Source organism: Nannospalax galili, unplaced genomic scaffold (genome assembly GCF_000622305.1).
Source record: "Nannospalax galili isolate Female #2095 unplaced genomic scaffold, S.galili_v1.0 scaffold397, whole genome shotgun sequence".
NCBI classification, from domain to species: domain Eukaryota; kingdom Metazoa; phylum Chordata; class Mammalia; order Rodentia; family Spalacidae; genus Nannospalax; species Nannospalax galili.
Genome location: NW_008341879.1, coordinates 4,557,305 through 4,578,114, shown reverse-complemented (window position 1 = coordinate 4,578,114; position 20,810 = coordinate 4,557,305). Strand labels below are relative to the sequence as shown.

Genomic DNA, 20,810 nt, shown 5'->3' with positions numbered 1-20,810 from the left:
CTGTTGATGTCTGGTTGATAATAGTTTGTTTTGGTAAAGCTGCCCCTAGTTGTTATTTTGATGTTTTGGAGGAAAGTCGCTGTATCTTGGAGACAGTGTGATGTAGCATGAGGAGGCCTATTTCTGAGTGCTCATGTTCAAGGTGTCTCTGTGACCTTGGCTTTATGACTCACTCGTCTTCTGTTACCATCAGTATTCATACTTGCAGCATGGAAAGCAGAACTTGCCCCACAAGGGCTGTTGTGAAGACCAAGTGAGCCAGTGTATGTAAATGAGATATATTGGTTCAAGGGGTTATGTAAGTATGTGACAGCCTGGGAAACAGGACTGTAAGGATTGACCCTTGCCAAGAGGTTACCTTCAGGTGTCAGTCCTGAATGCACAGTTTGGGCTGTCTAGCAGGGAACAGGGTTCAGAGTAGAGAGATGATCTGTAGTATATGCCAGGTGGGTTTTATTGAAAGAATCATGTTTTAGTCATTGAGGAAGTCCAAACAGGATTGAAAATCTGGTGCCTGGATAATGCCAAAGGTTTTTAAAATGGATTCACTGAAAATGAGTGTCAATGAGTTCAGCACATTTTGATCTTGTAGTGTTTATTATATTATCTTTAAACTGTAACTTGAGGCACCCTGATAATATGTTAGAAGTAGTCAGAATGCCTAATATTCCCCTGGTAGGGTAAGGACCCACCTCGTACCCACCCCCATCACCATCTTCCTTTCTCAGAAGTAAAGTTGTATAATCTGAAAAACCTGACATTCCATATTGAGGGTTTATTGTAAGGTAGTAAAACCAGATTTTATATCTCGTTTATTCCTACAACTTCTGATGTGCTTCCAAAAATGGTATTAAGGCAGCAGCTGAGGAAATTTTATGAGATAATGAAGCAGAACAGTTACTGAAAGCCATCTGCTCAGTTGTTTACAAACTTGCTTCAATACTTCGGAGGCAGTGGTAGGGTACGTGTCTAAACTTCACAAGCTGCACTAGGTAGAACTAAATGAAGTGCGCCTGGGCTGGGCTGAGCCCGCTCCCTCTCTGTGCAGCGTGAGCGGTTGCCAGGCAGGCCTGTTGGAAGCCAGCAGAAAGCACCACACAGAGGTGATTATGTGCCACCATCTGTCACGCTTCAAGCCTACCATACAGCATGGCTAATCAGCCTTGGCAGGATGATGGATGAACAGCAGCAGCTGCCAAAAGCCACTGTTGGCAAACAGTACTGAAGTTAAGAACTTTTCCCCCTCTGTCTTCCTCTCCAGGGTCCTGCTGCGTGTCCGCATGCTGTACTACCTAAGGCAAGAAGTGATAGGAGACCAGGCGGATAAGATCCTCCAGGGTGCTGACTCAAGGTTGGTGCAAGTGTACATTCGTTCTGATCCCCCACAAGCTAACCCAGGTAGTTGGGAAACTTCATGGGTTGTATTTAGAACCTTCACAAACCATTAGTAACTCACCTCCTTTTTGGGGGGTCTTGAATGCAAATGTTTGTCCTTTGGGCTTGAGAATGTGATGAGAATGTGGATGGGGTTATTGTTGGTGTGTGTTTATGTATGAAACAATGTGAACAAAATGGCTGACGTTCTGAGGTGACCTTTAAAATGGGATAGCATGAGATAAGGCTCATTTCTGACCGTGGTAGAGAGCTTCTGATTGATCCCCTTTCTTTCGCCTTTGCTGGTTCTTCCCAGCATGCTTAGATACTGCGGGAGAGCATGTGTATCGTATTCACTACTTGAGATTAGAAATCATTTTAAGTACTAAAATTTCTTTAAATTTTACTTAAATGGCTCTTCCCAGTGATGCAGACGTGTGGATCCCCGAACCTTTCCATGCTGAAGTTCCTGCAGATTGGTGGGATAAGGAAGCAGACAAATCCCTCTTAATTGGAGTGTTCAAACATGGTAAGAGATGCTTCTGTTCAAATGCATCTTGACGGTATAGCTTTGTCTTTATTTAGAACCTTTTGCATACTCTTTTTCCCAAGTCATAAAATTAATGAGGACAGTTCCAAAGGACTCTTGGCATCTACCATTTTTCTGTACTAAAAATCTAATATGAACTGTAAATATCAGATGCTGTTTTTGAATGTTTGTTGAGTATTTGAGAAGAAAACATTTCTTTCTTGGCTGTAAACAGAAGCCGAACCATATTTGTTTTAATAATAGCCAAGTTGTACTATAGCTTTCCCTAAACTTTGCTTCCAGAATGGCTTCTCTCGCTAACTCTGCCAGCCAGTGTCAGAGTGGACGGTGGGCTTAACCTCTGCTATTAATCTGTACAAGTGCCTCCTGGGCTTTGTTCCAAGCAATATTTCACAAATGTCAGTGCTGAGGACTCGTCGCTCCCCCGAGTGGGATGCAGCCTTGTTAACTTTGAAAGGCTGGGGATGCAGAACTGGCATGATATATACAGTGAGCGATTCCTGATTATAATCCCAATTCTCTGGAGGTCGAGAAGGTATTCTCAGCAGCCCAGCCTGACTAAAGGGGAGAATGATGGCTTATAAAACCTTTCATGATTACAGTTTGGCTTGCGGCTCTACAGCAGTTAGGAGCGGTGTGTTGTAGTACACATCCTAATTGAATTGTGCTGCTCTGCCTATGGACTGCAGCCGCGTTTTGTGAGCTCAGCCTCAAAATCATTTTCCCGCAGTGCACTGTTGGGATCTGCCATTTTCCATCTAGTCAACTTGGGCAGTCAGAAAGCAAATTGCAGTTTGAAAACCATAGAGAGAACAGTGTCATCTTACTGACATGCATCATCCTAAACTTAATAAGACAGGTTCGCTGGCCTTACATATACGGGGATTTTTCAGCCAGCCATGTGAGTTCCTGCAGGACCAAAGCTATTCAGGGAAGATGGGGGTAGACTCACAGTACCCCTGCAGAGGTCATAAAGAAACATTATGAAGCCTTTTAAATGTCAAGCAAAATTAGATCTTGGGGAAAAATAGGGTCAGAAATCCTACCTGGCATGCTATAGTTATTCTGAATCTTTTTTCTGTTTGTATTCTGAAGTATAAGTTGGTCCCCAAAAGCTTCCCTAGAATGAACATTCTCTAGAAAGTCCTACTGAAAGGAGTCTTGTTAGTTTAACACAGATGATAATCTTTCCTGAGAAATAAACTGGCTGTGTTGTGGTGGGCTGTGATTTTGACAGTGACGAGACTTTCCTTTGTTTCTCGTGTGCCCTCTTGTGTGCTGGTGGGCATGGCCCAGGCTATGAGAAGTACAATTCCATGCGAGCTGACCCCGCACTGTGCTTTCTGGAACGAGTTGGTATGCCTGATGCCAAGGCCATCGCTGCTGAGCAAAGAGGAACAGACATGCTAGCAGATGGTGGTGATGGGTAAGAAGGACATTCTAAAATTTTAATAAACTGTATGTCAGTATCACATCTATTGGCAGGATTCAATTCTTAGGTGTACTCTTACTATGGTTCGAAGTTGATGTTTACCCCTGTTTTTTATCTGTATATCACGAAGACTGTTATAAGCAAAGTACATTATCTAGATAGTCTGAAGCTTCCTTTTCCCAGTGGTCTTCCTGCTGCCACCCCTGACCTGCATATTTTACACACTGATAGTTAGTTTTGATACCAGACTAAAAGTAACATTAGTGTAGAGTGCTACTCTTTCCTACCACCTCCCTCTTACTTAAACCTTTTTTTTTTTTAAACTACAGGGGAGAATTTGATAGAGAAGATGAAGATCCAGAATATAAACCAACCAGAACACCATTCAAAGATGAAATAGATGTAAGAACTTGAGTAATTGGCTTTTATAGTGCCAGTAAAGTATTATATGCCAATATAAGACTTATTAAACTTTATAGATAATGGCCTTTTCATTAAAAAATAAAGAAAAATGAAATTCCAAATTAAAGTAGCTCTGTTTCTTGCATTGCTTTTAAGGAATTTGCCAGTTCTCCCCCAGAGGACAAGGAAGAGTCCATGGAAATGCATGCCTCAGGTAAGGGCGCAGGAGAGCTGATGAGCTAGAGCAGATGAGCCGGGTGCCCCGGTAATGGTCTCGTGTCACACAGACCATGGTGTCTTAAAGTGTCACTTTTCCACACTGACCCTTCTTTTAGGAATAATCTTTATTCTTATTTATGGTTTTTATTACATTAAATTTCTTTCACAGAACTTTTTTGATTAAGATGATTGATCTACTTATAATCATGGTGTCTAGTGAAAAAAATTTTTAAATCTTTGTATTTATTGGGAGGGCATTTGTTTTCATTTGAAATATTGCTGGTTTGTTCATTTTATTGACCCTTTACCAAATGTAAAATCATTAGACAACAATTATCTGATTGTTACATTCAAGATTATTATTTTAAGAACATTATAGGGGAGACTGGTTTTCTTTATGTAAGGTTGATAAATTTCTTTTCCCTTCCTTCCACTAAGGATTAAAAGCAAATAGTTTTTAGGTCCTTACTGCTGTTACTCCTTGTTTGCATTTAGGAGCTGGGGTACCAGGATGACTCTTGCCATCCTGTCATTTGAATGCTAATGAGTCATCTTTTTTGTTGTTGGAAAGTTCTCTGTGTTGTGACTGCAGGACACATTTCAAAACTCTTTTCCCACTTCCCCAGGCAAGCACAGTGAGAGCAGTGCTGAGCTAGGCCAGCTTTACTGGCCCAACACTTCAACCCTGACTACGCGTCTGCGCCGGCTCATTACTGCCTATCAGCGCAGCTATAAAAGGCAACAAATGAGGCAAGAGGCCCTAATGAAGACCGACCGGCGCAGACGGCGGCCTCGGGAGGAAGTGAGAGCGCTGGAGGCGGAAAGGGAAGCTATTATATCTGAGAAAAGGCAAAAGTGAGTCCTTCAGCTTTCTCATAGCTCCCTGGGCATCCCCTTCTCTCTGCTCTACCAGGCCCAGGAGAATCAGTGGTCACGTGAGACAGTGGCTGTCAAAGAAAGGCTTGATGCCGTAAAGACGTTTGCCCCTCAACCCCAAATAAGTACCAGATACAGGGTCCAGAGAGCAGAGGAAAAGAAAGACTCCCTTGTATGCCCATTTCTTCAAGTGTGATGGGAACCCATGTCGTGTTTCTCACAGGTGGACAAGAAGAGAAGAGGCTGACTTTTACCGTGTGGTGTCCACCTTTGGGGTTATATTTGACCCTGTGAAACAGCAGTTTGATTGGAACCAATTCCGAGCCTTTGCCAGACTTGACAAAAAGTCTGACGAGAGTTTGGAGAAATACTTCAGCTGCTTTGTGGCCATGTGCAGGCGGGTGTGCCGAATGCCGGCCAAGCCTGATGATGGTAGGTACATGACTAGCCACACTGTGTGCTAGGCAGCCAGGGCTGAGAGACCTCAGCATGCATGCAGGTTAGGGTGAGCTTGGGGCCTGCCAGAGTAACTACCATGCTTCGTGTTACAGAGCCGCCTGACCTCGCCTCAATCATAGAGCCTATCACAGAGGAACGAGCATCCAGGACTCTGTATCGCATCGAGCTCCTGCGGAAGATCCGAGAGCAGGTCCTGCATCACCCACAACTGAGTGATAGGCTGAAGCTTTGCCAGCCCAGCCTGGACTTGCCTGAGTGGTGGGAGTGTGGACGGCATGACAGAGACCTGCTGGTGGGTGCTGCTAAGCATGGGGTCAGTCGGACAGACTACCACATCCTCAATGACCCTGAGTTGTCCTTCTTAGATGCACACAAAAGCTTTGCTCAGAACCGTGGGGCTGGTACCATCTCTTCTTTGAGTGCTCTGGCCGTGGGCTTTGGCCAGACTCCTCCAGTCATTTCCTCGGCTCATGCTCAGGATGAGAAGGTGACGGAGCAGGTGGAAGGCAAGGTAGAGGAATCTGAACCCTCACCTGTCAAAGAGAAGTCCAATGGGAAAGAAGAGGATGAGGTTGACAGTGGAGCCAAGGACAACAAGCAGGAATGTGAGGCTGAGGCCAGTTCTGTTAAGAGTGAGCTCAAAGGGGCGGAGGGCAGTGCAGAGCCTGGGTCCAAGTCCATCTCAGAGAAAGGCTCTGAAGAGGACGAGGAAGAAAAGCTGGAGGATGATGATAAGTCTGAGGAGTCGTCCCAGCCTGAAGGTAACTACACCTGGCTCCTTCCACTGTCCTGATTCCACAGTAACTTACCATGGGAAGCAGTCTTCATGTGATACCATAAGCACTTCATTTATTTATTTATTTATTTTTTTAAAGTAACTAATGGCTATGTGTGGTAGTAGCACACACCTTTAATCCCAGCAGTTGGATGGCAGAGGCAGGCAGATCCCTGTGAGTTTGAGGTGAGTCTGGTCTACATAGTGAGTTCCAGACCAACCAGAGCTACATAGTGAGACACATTTTTTTTTTTAAGACAAAGTAATTAATGTTCAGTTTCTTCTGTGAAGGAGTAATTTCAGGTGTGGTTACATATGTTTTGTCCTCATACATCTTCAAACGTGGTATTTTATACAGTGTAATTATAAGAGGAGCTGTATACGGGTACATTAGTGACCTCTCCTTTAAGGCTGGAGGTCAGCTTCCTAGTCAGCTGTGCTGAGAATTCCTGTTAATTTGGACAAATGAGTGAGAGGGAAGAGAATCATTCACTGAGTAAATAGTAATTGTTTTAAAGTAAATGACTGACTTATTTTGATTCAGAAGACAGGTTGCAGGAAGGATTTGAAAATAACCCATTTTCCATGTCACAGATTGCTGTAACTGGCACAGAGCAGAAGGCCCCACACTGCACTGTGCTGCTGTAGTGGGGCCTTCTTACCAGCTGACACCTTAACCTTGTCCCGTGCAGAAGCAGAGGCTCTTGGATGAGAAATATAGTTAGCCTTCAGCACCACTAAGATTTACTTGGCCAAGCCAGGTGTGGTACACATGCCCATAATTTTAGCATTTGGGGATGAAGACTCAGGAGGATCAGAAGCTCAAGCCTAGCCTCAGCTACAGGCAGCTTGGCTTCAACTGAGGCCAACTTGGACTACATGAGACCCTGTCTGAATACTCCTTTTCCCCCAGAAAATATTTCCTTACGTAGTGCTAGGTGCACCACTGTTTCTTTACCACGATGGGAGTACCATGCACATTTAAAGACTCAGTATGCTCTGGATGTATAGTAGATACTCAGTAAAACAGAGCTGGTCTTTTCAGTGATGCACTCTCTAAACTTGCTTCAGTAGAGTCTGGCTGTGTGTGATGCACATGAACTCATTTCTCAGCAGGAGCTGTCTCTAGAGGGAAGAATTTTGACGAAGAGAGCAATGCTTCCTTGAGCACTGCTAGGGATGAAACTCGGGATGGATTCTACATCGAGGATGGAGAGCCTTCAGTCGCTCAGCTGCTTCATGAAAGAACATTTGCCTTCTCCTTTTGGCCCAAGGTTAGCAGGTTTTTGTTACTGTGATTATTTCGTTGACTAAAAAAGAAAGCAGGGAGAAAAATCTTTCTAGATTTTTTTTTTTTTTAAGTAATTCTGAGGTAAACACTGGCATAGCACATGAAGCTGCAGAATTTTCCTACATTTTTAAAGAATGATCAGGAAAACCAGGCATGGTGGCACACGCCTTTAGTCCCAGCACTTGGGAGGGAGGCAGAGGCAGGCAGATCTCTGTGAGTTCAAGGTCAGCCTCGTCTACATAGCAAGTTCCAGGCCAGAATGACCAAAAAGAACCCAAACCAAAAACATTTAGAATTCCTTTGTAAGAAGAAAGATGGCATTTGACTGTGGGCTTTCTAGAGCAGCCATAATGGGGGGAGGGGTGTGCCCACTTTTCTGTAAATAAACCCTTACTCTATGTTCTATTAGCAAGCCCAATAAACTCCTTAGGTTTTTCAAAAAAAGAGAGAGAGATGGCAAGGTAGAAAGATAATAGTAAATGCCCTTCACACTTGAGGGCTTTTTAGACAGTCACCCCTGTTTTCTGTTAGAATCTCTGGGTTATTATTTCGATGGATTTGCCTTTTGATAATTTTTTTTTGGTAAAATGTGGACCTTTGGACCATGTTTTTAACTTCAAAAATATCTTACTTGATGGGCTAGAGTCGTGGCTTAGCAGTTAGGAGCCTGGCTGCTCTTGCAGAGGACCCAGGTTTGATTTGTAGCACCTATGTGGCAGCTAACAGTTGTCCGTAACTCCAGTTCCAGGGGAATCTGATGCCCTCCTCTGACCTCTGCAGGCATTGCACAACACAGGTGCACTTACATGGAGGCAATATACTCATCCAAAAAATAAAAATGATAAATATTTTTTTTAAATCTTATTTGATAACATGCTTAGAAACAAACCTCCTGAGAGGGTGGGTGGTGGACCTATTTGCTCTGGTACACCATGACATCATTCCTGATGGAATTATCAGTATCCCAAGGCAAAGGGAAACAGCTGTTTTGTTAAGTAACTTAATTCTGTATTTTCTCCCATGCCATTTGGGTCTTTTTCCTGGGTGGGAAGTAATCATCCCAAATGCCATGACAGGAGCTATCTAGTTGAAAGCAATATCACATAAACTGGGCTTGAAATGGCTCATTCCAAGCCAGCCTCGGTGGTGTTAATGTGGCTTTAGAAACAGATAACATTTTTGACTGGAGTATGCTGTCAAAGAGATGGTTCTCTTCCTCTCTGTGTCTCCTTGGTTCCCAGTTGTACTAATCTCCCATATTGAGTCTAGAGAGGAGTTTCTCCAATCAGTCAAAGGTTTAGAGTCACAGGTACTGTTAATCTGTGGAAACCTGGTCTAAGGAGCTGTAATTAGAAAATTTTAATGTGTACACTTCAGTGAAATTTGGAGCGATAATAGGTGGGGAATTCAGATTGGCATTCATTACGCGTTTCTAGGTTAGTGACGCTAATGATGTCCCCCTTCCTGGGATACACTATACCCGGCCTGTGGATCTGAAGGGCCAGAGCCCTAAGATACTAAGTACAGGGGCTCCATTGTTCTCCACTGAGGTACACCAACAGTTCTTGAAGCCTGAATGAGAGTTATTCTTAAAATTTTAGATAATTTGAAGGCATGGTTCACTTAATGTTTTCTGTAGTTCAGAGAGTATATAATTGAAAATAGTAATTTTTCTGTAGTTGAGCCACCTAGGACCTTCCATGAGAGCAAGACTATTTTGATAGACTTTGTTGGTTTACTTTCTCATTTGGCTGTTTTACCCCCAATAATTGGCCTTTTAAGTGTTTTGTGCTCTTTAGCATCTTGATGGATGTATTTACCTAATAATTTTAAATAGGTCTTTGTTACAAATTTCCTGTGCCTCTTCTTCCTTTAGGACCGAGTAATGATAAACCGATTAGACAACATCTGTGAAGCCGTGCTGAAAGGCAAATGGCCAGTAAATCGGCGCCAGATGTTTGATTTCCAGGGCCTGGTCCCTGGTTACACGCCCTCCACCATGGACAGCCCTCTACAGAAGAGGAGCTTTACTGAGCTCTCCATGGTCAGCCAGGCCAGCATTAGTGGAAGTGAGGATGTCAGCACATCTCCTCAGTTGTCCAAGGTAAGTGTAGCAGTTTGCTTTTGCAGTTGAAAGGAAGTCTCTCTAACTCTTGGCAGGTTTCAGAGCCTTGTGCATACTAGTCCTACTTGGTTTTGTTACCTGATTGTCTGGGTTGCCTGTACTGGCCTCAAACTCCTGGGCTCACGTGATCTTTCGCCTCCTGATTAGCTGGGATCATAGGCACACATCACCCATACCCAGCTGACTAGTGGGACTTCCAAATAAGATGGCTACTATTTCTCTAGCTGTGGCCACCCCAGGAAATGTTTAGTTCCTTGGATGCCTTGTTTTTCCTAATGCCAGCCCCTATGGCAGATACAGTCTCAACTTGTCGTAACTCTCTTCTGTTGGGATTTTTCAATAGGAAGATGCCCTCAACTTGTCTGTCCCTCGCCAGCGGCGACGGCGGAGGCGAAAGGTTGAAATAGAGGCCGAAAGAGCTGCCAAGAGGCGAAATCTCATGGAGATGGTTGCCCAGCTGCGAGAGTCTCAGGTGGTCCCAGAAAATGGACAAGAAAAAGTTGTGGATTTATCAAAGGCCTCAAGGGAAGCAACAAGTTCTACCTCAAATTTTTCATCTCCTACTTCAAAGTTTATCTTGCCCAATGTCTCGACACCAGTGTCTGATGCCTTTAAGACTCAAATGGAACTGCTCCAAGCAGGCCTTTCACGCACACCCACAAGGCATCTACTCAATGGCTCCCTGGTAGATGGAGAGCCCCCCATGAAGAGGAGACGGGGCAGGAGGAAAAACGTGGAGGGCCTCGACCTGCTTTTCATGAGCCACAAGCGGACGGCATTGAGTGCAGTAAGTTGGAGGCTTATTCCCCCTGCGTGTACCCACATTGACAGCCAGGAACTCTGGACTGCTGACCCAACCAACTCCTCTCAGCGACATCATAGTAAAACTGGCTTCTACCACCAGAGAAACAAAGTTACAATGAGCAAAGTCATGATTCTGAGCCAGAAAATTTTGATTGCTGATATAGACCACTCAGCCTGAACCAAGGGTAGTGTGAGGATTTTTTCTAAGTGCAGTTCTGATGTATTGATTACTCTTAAAAGAAGAAGGCAAAACAAAAACAAGGTTTTCTGCACATACAATTTAAAAAAATATATTTTATTTATTATTTTTATTTTATGTATCAGAAGAGGGCTTCAGATTCCCCTGGAACTGGAGTTAAAGACAGTTCGTAACCGCCATGTGGGTGCTGGGAATCAAACCCCAGTCCTCTGCAAGAGCAGTCAGTGCTCTTAACTGCTGAGCCATCTCTCCAGCCCTGCACATACAGTTTTTATCTCTCAATTCTTGAGGTGGCAAAGCTTCTGCTCTTAGAAATAATTGATGTTTTGGACCTGGCATTAATTAGATGAGTATAAATGTTAAGTTTCAGACTTCAGTCTAAATGTGACTTTGAATGTTCCCACTTCCATAACTAGTTGTTGTAGAAGTAAGAGACACATTTTTAGTGTGCATGTGGAGTGTGTGTGTGGGGGGGTAGTCAGTGAGTTTTTAATTCAGAGGAAATCAATATAGTATAATTTTTTAAAAAATTCTCTTCTCTTAGCTGCCTCAACCACATCATCCCAAAATATGACCTCTCATTCTCTGATGGCAAGGATTTTGCCCAAAGAACTGCATTTCATGGGCTCTCTCCTGGAAGGGTTAAGGGCTTCATATACTCAGCTGTCAACTCGAAACTAATCTATAGAACCACATTGGGCTTGATCACCACATGCCTTTCCATGGGCCATAGGTAGTTTGGGAAATGCTATAATTTCAGATTAAGAAAAAACTGTGTCTTTCAACCCATTTCTCCCCTGCTTCCATCTCTACCCCCACCCCCCACATACCCCATTTTTATGGCAGGGTCCTGCTTTGTAGACCACAGAGATCTACAGAGCAGAGACCCACCTGCCTTTGCCTCCCAAGTGCTAGGATTAAAGGTGAGCACCACAACTCCCAGCCTCCATTTTCTATTTCTTGAGCCTAGAGAAAAGGCTTTATAAAGTTGGAAAAGGTATGTTTGGGAAATGACAAAATAACATTCATTGGTGGGAGGGAGAACAGAACTATCCAGTCTGGCCAAGAGTTAAGTGGGTTGTTAATGCAGTGACATAATGTGACTTGTAGGGCTCTTTTCAGAATCTTAGACAAATACAGATTGTAATGGATCGACTGTGGCAAAGCACCTGTTCTACACGTTAGCATGCATTTTCGAGGGGCCTCACATCAGACAGTCGTACCTCTAGTGTCTTGTATGGTAAACTACCCTAGCTCCCTGACAGATTTTTGTTGCCTAAAACATCTTTTCTCCATAAATATCAGAAAATTGGAGAATTTGTATAGCTTGACATTTCTTTGCATTTCCTGCCATATTTGAGGTTTGCATAACTAGGCATACTTACTTGTCTGTGGACAGAGTATTAGGAATTACTAGTGTAGCCCAGGGGCTATTCCAGTAGCAAGGGCAAACCCTGAATTAAGCTTGAAGCTGACTGTATTCATTTTACTTTTTTTAAGCCACCACCAAGAATACACTAATTTTTTTTTTCTTTTTGTAAGGTTACATTTAACAAGTCAGCTCAAGTCTAAGAGAACACTTATTAAATGTTAGCGAATGTATTTTTAAGGACTTTTTAAAAAACTGTTAGATATTATACATTAGAGATCTTCCCATTACAGAAGTTGATGTGCATATAAATAAAATAGGGTGGTGTTGAGTGGGGCAGAGGTATTAGGGCAGCAGTGTGGTGCAGGCACGCCCTTCGCAGTTTCGTCCACACTACACTGCCCCTGCCACCACAGAGGGTCAGGATGCCTCCAGTGGTATCACCAAAGCTGTGTTTTCTGTACCAGGCACTGAGATTAGAAGAGTAAAGTCCTCATATACCAGGGGTTGCATGAGAGAAGTCAGTGTTTAGGGTGAGATGACAAAATAGTTTGAGCATGTCCAGTCAAAACATCTCAAATCCACAGTGCTCCAAAGTTTGAAACTTCTGGGCACCAACATAACACAGGAACTAGAAAATTCTGCACTTCACCTCACATGAAAGGTCACAGGCAAACAGAGCTTCTGGGACGGCAAAATGACTCCATGTACCAAGGCACTTGTTACAAAAGTCTGGTGATCTCAGTTTGATTCCCAAAATACATGTAAATAAAGGTGGAAGGAGAGAACTGAACCCACAGAGTTGTTCTGGCCTCCACATGTATACCATGGCATGCACATACATGTGTACTCACACACACACCCCACACACAATAACAAATGAAAAAAATTTAAATACAGCTACATCAAAAATATTGCATGAAAATTACCTTAATGTTATGTGGTGAAGATGTATGTAAAACATCAATGAGTTCATGATTAGACTTGAATCCCAACCCCAACATGTCTGACAGTATGTGTGTGTGTGTGTGTGTGTGTATAATCTCCAAAAATTGAAGACTACAAAGCATATCCTGGTTCTAAGAATCTTTTTTATGAGGAAACCCAACTTAGCAATGTCTTATAGTGTGCTGACAAGCAAGGCATGACTCAGTGCTCTGTGAGCTCAAATGAAGGCTTGGAGGGTAGGAAGGTGGTTGGGGAACCCATGAGGAAATTTCCTTGAAGGTGGTTATCTGTCATTAAATTTTGGAGATCTTGTTAGAACAGAGGGATGGAGGCAGGAGAGTGCCTCTCATGTCTGGTTCATTGAAAGTTTTGCTGGTGAATTGGTGATGAAGTAAAGCCGATGTGATGTGGAGATGAGACAGAATGCAGATTGTGAAAGGCCTTGAGTGTCATGCTCAAGAATTTGGGGAAGTCCTGAGGTAACGGAGCTAGTTACTAAAGTAAGTTAAGTAGGGGAGTGGCTGGGTGTCAGCTTTTGAACCAGGCAGAGCTTACTGCGTTTTAGAAGAAGGCTATATCGTGTAGCTGCATGGAGGTTGGATGAGGCTGGGACCTAGAATAAGGAAAGTTGTCATAACATAAGGGGAAAAGATGAAGTCTTGGGGATGAAGGGTAAAAGAGCAGCATTTAAGGACCAGTGACTGGTGGTGGTGGAATGTTAATTTCAGTGTTGCCATGCTACCTAATACAAAATGTCACTCTGTCACCAAAATTGTACTGTACACAGAGAGCTGATAAGTTAGTTACTTATAAATTGGTGCTTGGAATAATATTCAGGGACCCCGAAAGGAAAAGCGACCTCTCATAGACCCTAGCTCAGACCACCTAGCATCCTAATGGTGGCCCTGATGGCTGCATGGCAGTTCAAAACACAGCCTGATAGATTTTTGAGTTTCCTACTTCAGTACTAGTCCTACCCTATGTGAAAGTGTCGTCTTCTAATTTGAAAGTCATCTTAAGATGACATTGTTTCAGACAGCCTTTCCCTTTTGATGAAAGACCCATTGGAACAGAGAGCATTTTCCTGGAATTCTCAGAATCTCTTCATGTGGTAATTCAGACATTGTCCACTTTCTGCAGGAGGATGCTGAGGTGACCAAAGCTTTTGAAGACGATATAGAGACCCCTCCAATAAGAAACATTCCTTCTCCCGGACAACTGGACCCTGACACGCGGATCCCTGTTATAAATCTTGAAGATGGGACGAGGCTCGTGGGGGAAGATGCTCCTAAGAACAAGGATTTGGTTGACTGGCTGAAGCTGCATCCTACTTACACTGTTGATATGCCGAGTTACGTACCAGTAAGTATCGCAGAGTCTGGGGTTGGCAGGAGCCTTGCTGGGCCCATCTGCTCCTTCTTACCTGGCTCGAATGACTCCAGGTTCACATGTTTTCCAGTTTTCTGCCATGTCTTCTACTTTAGAGAAACTGGTTATAGCCTGTCCTAGTAAAGGACAGCCTCACAGTTTCTTGAAGATGTCTGTTACTCATTTCCATACTTACTTCTCCCACCAGCAGTTTGATTTCTTCACATAGCTTGACTTCAGTGTGCCTTGACTTTGGGATGACAGTCTTGAGTGCACTTTGATTGGGCTTCAGACAAGGCCTGACCAGCCCAGTAGAAACCTGCTGTCTCCTGAGATTTGGCCAGTTGCTCTGGTCCAAGATTTTATTAATTACTTCTTAAGTAACTAACCCTTTGTTTTACATTCAATATCAGTTTGAATTCTGTATGATTTGTTGCATACAATGCTGCCTACCTACTAACACAAATTTTTTTTTACTTTCTATGCCTTTGTGATTATTGCTTTATGTTTTTTCGTTGAGATCTGTTCAATTCTTGCTACTAAGAACACTCCCTTACCACCAAGAACTTTTAAGATCTCAGATGGCTCTTTTCACAGACAAAACTTGGTCTTGTCAGATAGGATATCATCTCTGAGTTCATTTATGTCATGACTAGAAATTAGTAAAAGTATTGTAGAAAGTTTTATTAAAAAATGCCATGATTTTCCAGGTATGGTGGCACAAGCTTTTAATCCCAGCACTCAGGAGGCAAAAGCAGGCAGATTTCTGAGATCAAGGCCAGCCTGGTCTCTGTGAGAGGGAGTTCATGCCAGTTGTAGCCTATTGGAACTACAGTGAGACCCTGTTTCAAACAAAACAAAAGAAAATAAATAATAACAAAAAATAAAAGCATAGTTTGCATAAACATTTGAAGATACACCACCCTGCCCCCTGCCCTGAACCTTTTTATTCCCTGGTACTGGGGATTGAACCTAGGTGCTCACAAGTGCTATGTAAGTACTCTCCCACTGACCTACCAGCCCCATACAAAAACCAGTAGATGAGATTCCTGATGAAGCACGGTCTCAGTTTATCTGTTTGATAGACCAATTAAACTGGGAGATCCTTTCTTAGAAAAGTGTAGTTTCTAGTAAATGGAAATGATGGTTAAAACTTTGTAATAATTGGAACTGCTCTCCTAGGTATTTATGTAAGAAGAGACCAGGACTAAATAGAGTTTTATTAAATACTCTTTTTCTTTTGCAGAAGAATGCAGATGTGCTGTTTTCCTCATTTCAGAAACCGAAACAGAAACGACATAGATGTCGAAACCCTAATAAATTGGACATAAACACTTTAACAGGCGAAGAAAGGGTTCCTGTTGTTAATAAACGAAATGGGAAGAAGGTAAATGTTGGAAAAGGGAATTGATCTCTGTAAGATTTCTTAACCCAGTAAGAAGTGTTTTACCCTGCCATCATTGATAAGGAAAAAGAATTCCATTCTTCTAGAATCTGTGTGTGTGTGTGTGTGTGTGTGTGTGTGTGTGTTCGTTCGTTTGGGGAGATGAGGGGATATGGGAGAGAAGCCTCTGCTGTTCAGGTGGTCAACAAACACTTTTCCTAGATGGGTGGAGCCATGGCCCCTCCAATGAAGGATCTACCCAGGTGGCTGGAAGAGAATCCTGAATTTGCAGTTGCTCCAGACTGGACTGATATAGTTAAACAGTCTGTAAGTACAAACTCCACATTTCTATCAAGAAATTCATGCAAAACTATATTCCTGAGTTTTTATTTTTCTGTTGGCTATTAATTATTCAGTTGTAACTTATTCTTAGCTTAAAAGAATTGCCATAATGCATCATTTTCATACATCATCATTTCTTCCACAATACATCATCAATCTGAAGTGAACTGATTTGTCAGCTCTGATTTAAAGAGGTTCTGTAGATGTAGACACTGGCAGCCATGGAGGTGGACTTGCTCCAGGTGAGCCCATTTAACAGCATGGGCACCATGGCATTTGTGCTGGTTGAGACCATTAGAATGACTAGCTTTGATTTCCAGTTTATTTTAAAATAAGTAAAGCAATTCTGCATAAAATTTTTTTCATTGTTAGCTTTCTTTTTAAACAAATTAAAGACATGCTAATTGCTTTGTTTAAATTATACAGTTAGATTGCCTCTGGCATAGAGTTCTGTCAATTATAGCACAACTATAGTTTTATAAACTGACACACCACAGTGACAACAGAGTTCCCTAACCTTGGGGTCCTTATCCCGGACTACTCCTGACCTATTCTCCATCCCTAGAGTTCTGTCTTTTGGCACCTGTTATACAGTGGAAGTGGGAAACACGTAACCTGAGACGATGTCCTTTTGCTGAGTGTATTGCATCACCCAGGGTGATGTGTCTGTCAATAGTCTGCTCCTCCTCTTTGCCGAGTTCTCCCATGCATGACTACCACATGTTGGTCCATCACTCACTAGAAGACTTTTCAGTTTTTTCCAGATTTTTGGAATTAAGCATAAAACTGCTGTAAACATAGTTTTGGTATAAACACTTCTCCATTTCTCCAGGGTAAATAATGTGATTTTAACTAATTAAAATTTCCACATTGTTACAATTTTTTTCTTCTTCTTACCTATGTTTGGACTGTTCAGAGCACATAGAGTGCATGGAATATCTTATACACAATTTTTTCATGATACATTTTATAATTTTTTCTCATATAACCGTTTTTAAATTGACAGGTTTTTGACAATTAATTGACAGACATAAATGATCTGTGTTTAAGGTGTATGACACACAGATGCACATCATGTACTGATTACCCCAGTCATCAGCTGCTTTCTGACGTGCCAGTCCTTAAGTTAATTATGGGTGCAGTTAACTTGGCATTTACCTCGGTGGTGGAGTAGCCTTGAACAGTTTTTTTTTTTTCTGCAATTCAGCACAATTCAGCAAGCTAATATAATGGTTTAAAAAAACAGAACTTGTGCTTTCCTAAGTTTTAACATTAAGCTTTTAGAGTGGAATTGCTGTACATTTCTATTTAGAGTGTCACTGTCAGCTCATCACAAAGGCCCATGCTGACACTGAGGGTTCTCCTTCAGCCTTTACAGCCATTGTCTGCTTCTCCCTGTCCTCCAGGGTTTTGTTCCCGAGTCCATGTTTGATCGTCTTCTCACTGGACCTGTGGTGCGGGGAGAAGGAGCGAGCAGGAGAGGACGAAGGCCCAAGAGCGAGATTGCCCGGGCAGCCGCTGCGGCTGCTGCTGTGGCCTCCACTTCAGGGATCAACCCTCTGTTAGTGAACAGCCTGTTTGCTGGGATGGACCTGACGAGCCTTCAGAACCTCCAGAACCTCCAGTCCCTCCAGCTGGCAGGGCTCATGGGCTTCCCTCCAGGACTGGCCACAGCTGCCACTGCTGGAGGCGAAGCTAAGAACCCTGCTGCCGTGCTGCCCCTGATGCTGCCGGGGATGGCAGGGCTGCCCAATGTGTTTGGCCTGGGTGGGCTGCTCAACAACCCTCTCTCAGCTGCTACTGGAAACACCACTACTGCTTCAAGTCAAGGAGAACCGGAGGATGGCACTTCAAAAGTGGAGGAGAAAGGAAATGAGAACGAAGACGAGAACAAAGACTCCGAGAAAAGCACAGACACTGTTTCGGCCACTGACTCTGCAAACGGATCTGTTGGTGCTGCTACTGCCCCTGCTGGATTGCCCTCCAACCCACTGGCCTTTAACCCTTTCCTCCTGTCCACCATGGCCCCAGGCCTCTTCTACCCATCCATGTTTCTACCTCCAGGACTGGGGGGATTGACGCTGCCTGGCTTCCCAGCACTGGCAGGACTCCAGAATGCCGTGGGTGCCGGAGAAGAGAAGACTGCTGACAAGGCCGAGGGAGGCCCCTGTAAAGATGGAGAGACCCTGGAAGGCAGCGATGCCGAGGAGAGCCTGGACAAGACTGCAGAGTCCTCTGTCTTAGAAGACGAGGTAGCACAGGGTGAAGAGCTGGACTCCCTCGATGGGGGTGATGAGATAGAAAACCACGGAAACGACGAGTGACAGTACAGTTCCAGTGAAAGTGTTGCAAACTTTTGACAAGTGGTAGTCCTACTGTTTACACTCACAGTTAATGTTCATACCTAGTTTTATAAGCTGTTCTGTAACATAGTGTAGCAAAAAAAGGAAAAAAAAAAAAAGTCCAAGTCATGTTATGCAGGTGTGTCCGAAGGTATCTTGGTCATTAAGTATTGTGCAGTGCATTATTTATTATCCCTAGGAGAGATGAAATTTAAGGTGATCATGTCTTTTTAAGGAAACCTACATAATGCTCTGCTTTCTTCTTTGGTACCGTTGGTATTATAATAAAGAGCAGTTTGTAATGGGGCAGCATTAGTGGAAGGACGTGCTGCTCAGAGGAAGTATGAAGTTATATATTTAATTTTTTAATTTTAACTTTTAATTTTTGCTGTGAAGGTCAAGATGAAATTTACCATACATATCATAACTTGCCCATTCGTTTCCCTTTTTGACTGTATGGGGTTCCCACACTTGCGCATACACACACATCCATACACTCTGACAATCTCCACGTTAGTGTGAACGCCTCTATCCCGAGGCGCAGCAATAATAAGGCAGCTGTTGAATGTGAAGGGTCCCTTTGGAAAATTAACCTACTGGGAGGGTTCTTGCCAGACAGAACTGCAGTTCCATTGTCTCGTGGTCCTTGTAATGCACTGGTATAAACAAAATAAATAGAAGAGTAAATAAAAGAGAGAAGTGAGAATCAGGTACCTTTTTTAAATTAAAGGACTTTGTTACTTTAGCCACAAAGCTAAAACAGCATTACCTCAGCTCTAAACTAGCCTTGAAGTTTACAGACAGGACTTTGTAAATGTATTGTTTTTCTTTGTTGTGATGTCCTTTTATTTTTTTCTTTGAAAACTGCTATCATGTAAGATAAAATTGTAAATTGCTGCCAACTGTAGTAATGATGCTTTTAATAAAAGTGACCCATGATATGCAGATGTAATTAGAGAACGTAGTATGTAGGGGAACTGGTGTTCACTCTATTTTTTTGTATTCATAATAGATGCAGATACAGCACTCTGGCTTTTGTACAGTTTGTCAATATATCCTCTTATACTAGACTAGCTGTTAGTAATACACTAAACTGTCTTCAAGACGAGACGGAGAGGAAAACCTTGAATTATCTTCATGTAATTCCTTGCTAGATATCTCAATAGACAGGCACACAAAATCCTCCTACAACTCTCCCAAAAGGGCGTCTGAGACTAAGAATACTTAAAATGTGTGCAGCATGTGATAATGTGGTATACTGACGAACAAAAGGGCAAAAGAAAAATGAGGCTTTAATAGGCACACTATCTAGGTCATTTATCCTTGGATAATGGGTAGAAAAGCACAATGCCGTAGTGTCAGCAAGGGACACAAAGGCGCTCTGGTGTCCTGCAGACCAGAGCTTGATGCCAGGAACCAGTGTGTGGAAAAACCCATGTGGAACTAAAATGGACCCACTTAAGCACGTGTGCACACACGTGCATTCATCCAGACTCAAGAGCTGAGTTTATTGACCCCTTTGACTTTTAGAGTAAGATTTAAATCTATTTTCTATGTTGTTTGAACAGACAAACCCTATTTCCATCCAGCAAAAAAGAAGAGGAGGGTATGAGGATGAAATTGTTGTGGTCTGCCACCTTCCTCCACACCTCCCCCAGTGCACACACAGGTCAGCCTCCACTCCACATGTGACAGGACAGCTTGTCTAAATTTCATTTGTACAGTGATATTCAGCTGACTTCTATCCAAGATGAAAATATCCCCATTACAATTGTGGAAGAGAAACAACTTGGAACCACCATTACTGTTAAATCTGGAAAGTTAACTGGCCTGCAGGAAGTGCCTTAGAATGTCTTCTGAAATGGATTTCTTTGAACATGGAAAATAAGACTAGACCTGCACAAAATACAGGGAACTTGAATATTTAACTTTGGTAGGGAGAATTCGTTTAATAAAATGCATTATAAAAGGGTCTATTCCTAAAATTCTTTATTTTCTGGAAAATCTTCTGTGAGCTTTTGTGAACAGAGAATGCAGCATGAGTTCCCCTCTTAGCATCAAATGTTAAGAACGATGATGGTCTTCAAAGCAAAGGCATCAGGGGCCTGCAGCCTGTGAGTGCTCTGAACTCACAAGTCAATGCCCACTCTACAGTAGTCGAAGTCATTCAAATTTCCACACTGGAAAATACATCTTTTTTTCTTCCAATGGAATGAATTCTTGATACTATGTCTTGAATTTACCTAAAGAATATTTTCAATGCAGTCTGTTAACCAGTGTTGTGTGTGGTGTGAACAAGGTGCCTGTACTCTTGCTGCCGAGCTGCTTGGCCGGTGAAGGAAACCATTCTCCCATGGGGAAGCTGAGACACGGGGTTGCAACTGGTTCACATTACGTGCTGGAGCTCGGTTTGAGCCAGCGCCCACCTGGCCCTCCTGAAGTGATGCATTCTTAGGTTCTGTGGAAGAATAATCATATGGGGATGATCTAAAGCATTTGGTGTTTCTGTATTTTTTATATTTGCCTCTTCGTTATTGCATCTTGTGTTTGA

General features: G+C 42.9%; 1 protein-coding gene across 4 annotated transcripts in view; it reads left to right on the top strand.

Moving 5' to 3' along the window:
* Nucleotides 1–20,230, top strand: part of Chd7 (chromodomain helicase DNA binding protein 7) — a 202,010-nt gene extending 181,780 nt beyond the window's left edge. For 2 of the 4 annotated variants that reach the window (XM_029565635.1, XM_017799225.2), the window contains exons 24-38: nt 1,262–1,351; nt 1,800–1,903; nt 3,221–3,350; nt 3,686–3,758; nt 3,915–3,972; nt 4,604–4,832; nt 5,077–5,285; nt 5,405–6,073; nt 7,201–7,361; nt 9,255–9,482; nt 9,847–10,290; nt 13,964–14,185; nt 15,438–15,578; nt 15,798–15,902; nt 17,324–19,285. In XM_029565635.1, coding sequence (XP_029421495.1) covers nt 1,262–1,351; nt 1,800–1,903; nt 3,221–3,350; nt 3,686–3,758; nt 3,915–3,972; nt 4,604–4,832; nt 5,077–5,285; nt 5,405–6,073; nt 7,201–7,361; nt 9,255–9,482; nt 9,847–10,290; nt 13,964–14,185; nt 15,438–15,578; nt 15,798–15,902; nt 17,324–18,241 — 3,781 coding nt within the window. In that variant the 3' untranslated portion in view covers nt 18,242–19,285. Of the gene's footprint in view, nt 1–1,261; nt 1,352–1,799; nt 1,904–3,220; nt 3,351–3,685; nt 3,759–3,914; nt 3,973–4,603; nt 4,833–5,076; nt 5,286–5,404; nt 6,074–7,200; nt 7,362–9,254; nt 9,483–9,846; nt 10,291–13,963; nt 14,186–15,437; nt 15,579–15,797; nt 15,903–17,323 lie in introns of all 4 variants that reach the window. The other 2 variants (XM_029565636.1, XM_008837591.2) reach the window with 2 other exon arrangements.
* Nucleotides 20,231–20,810: the final 580 nt, after the last annotated feature.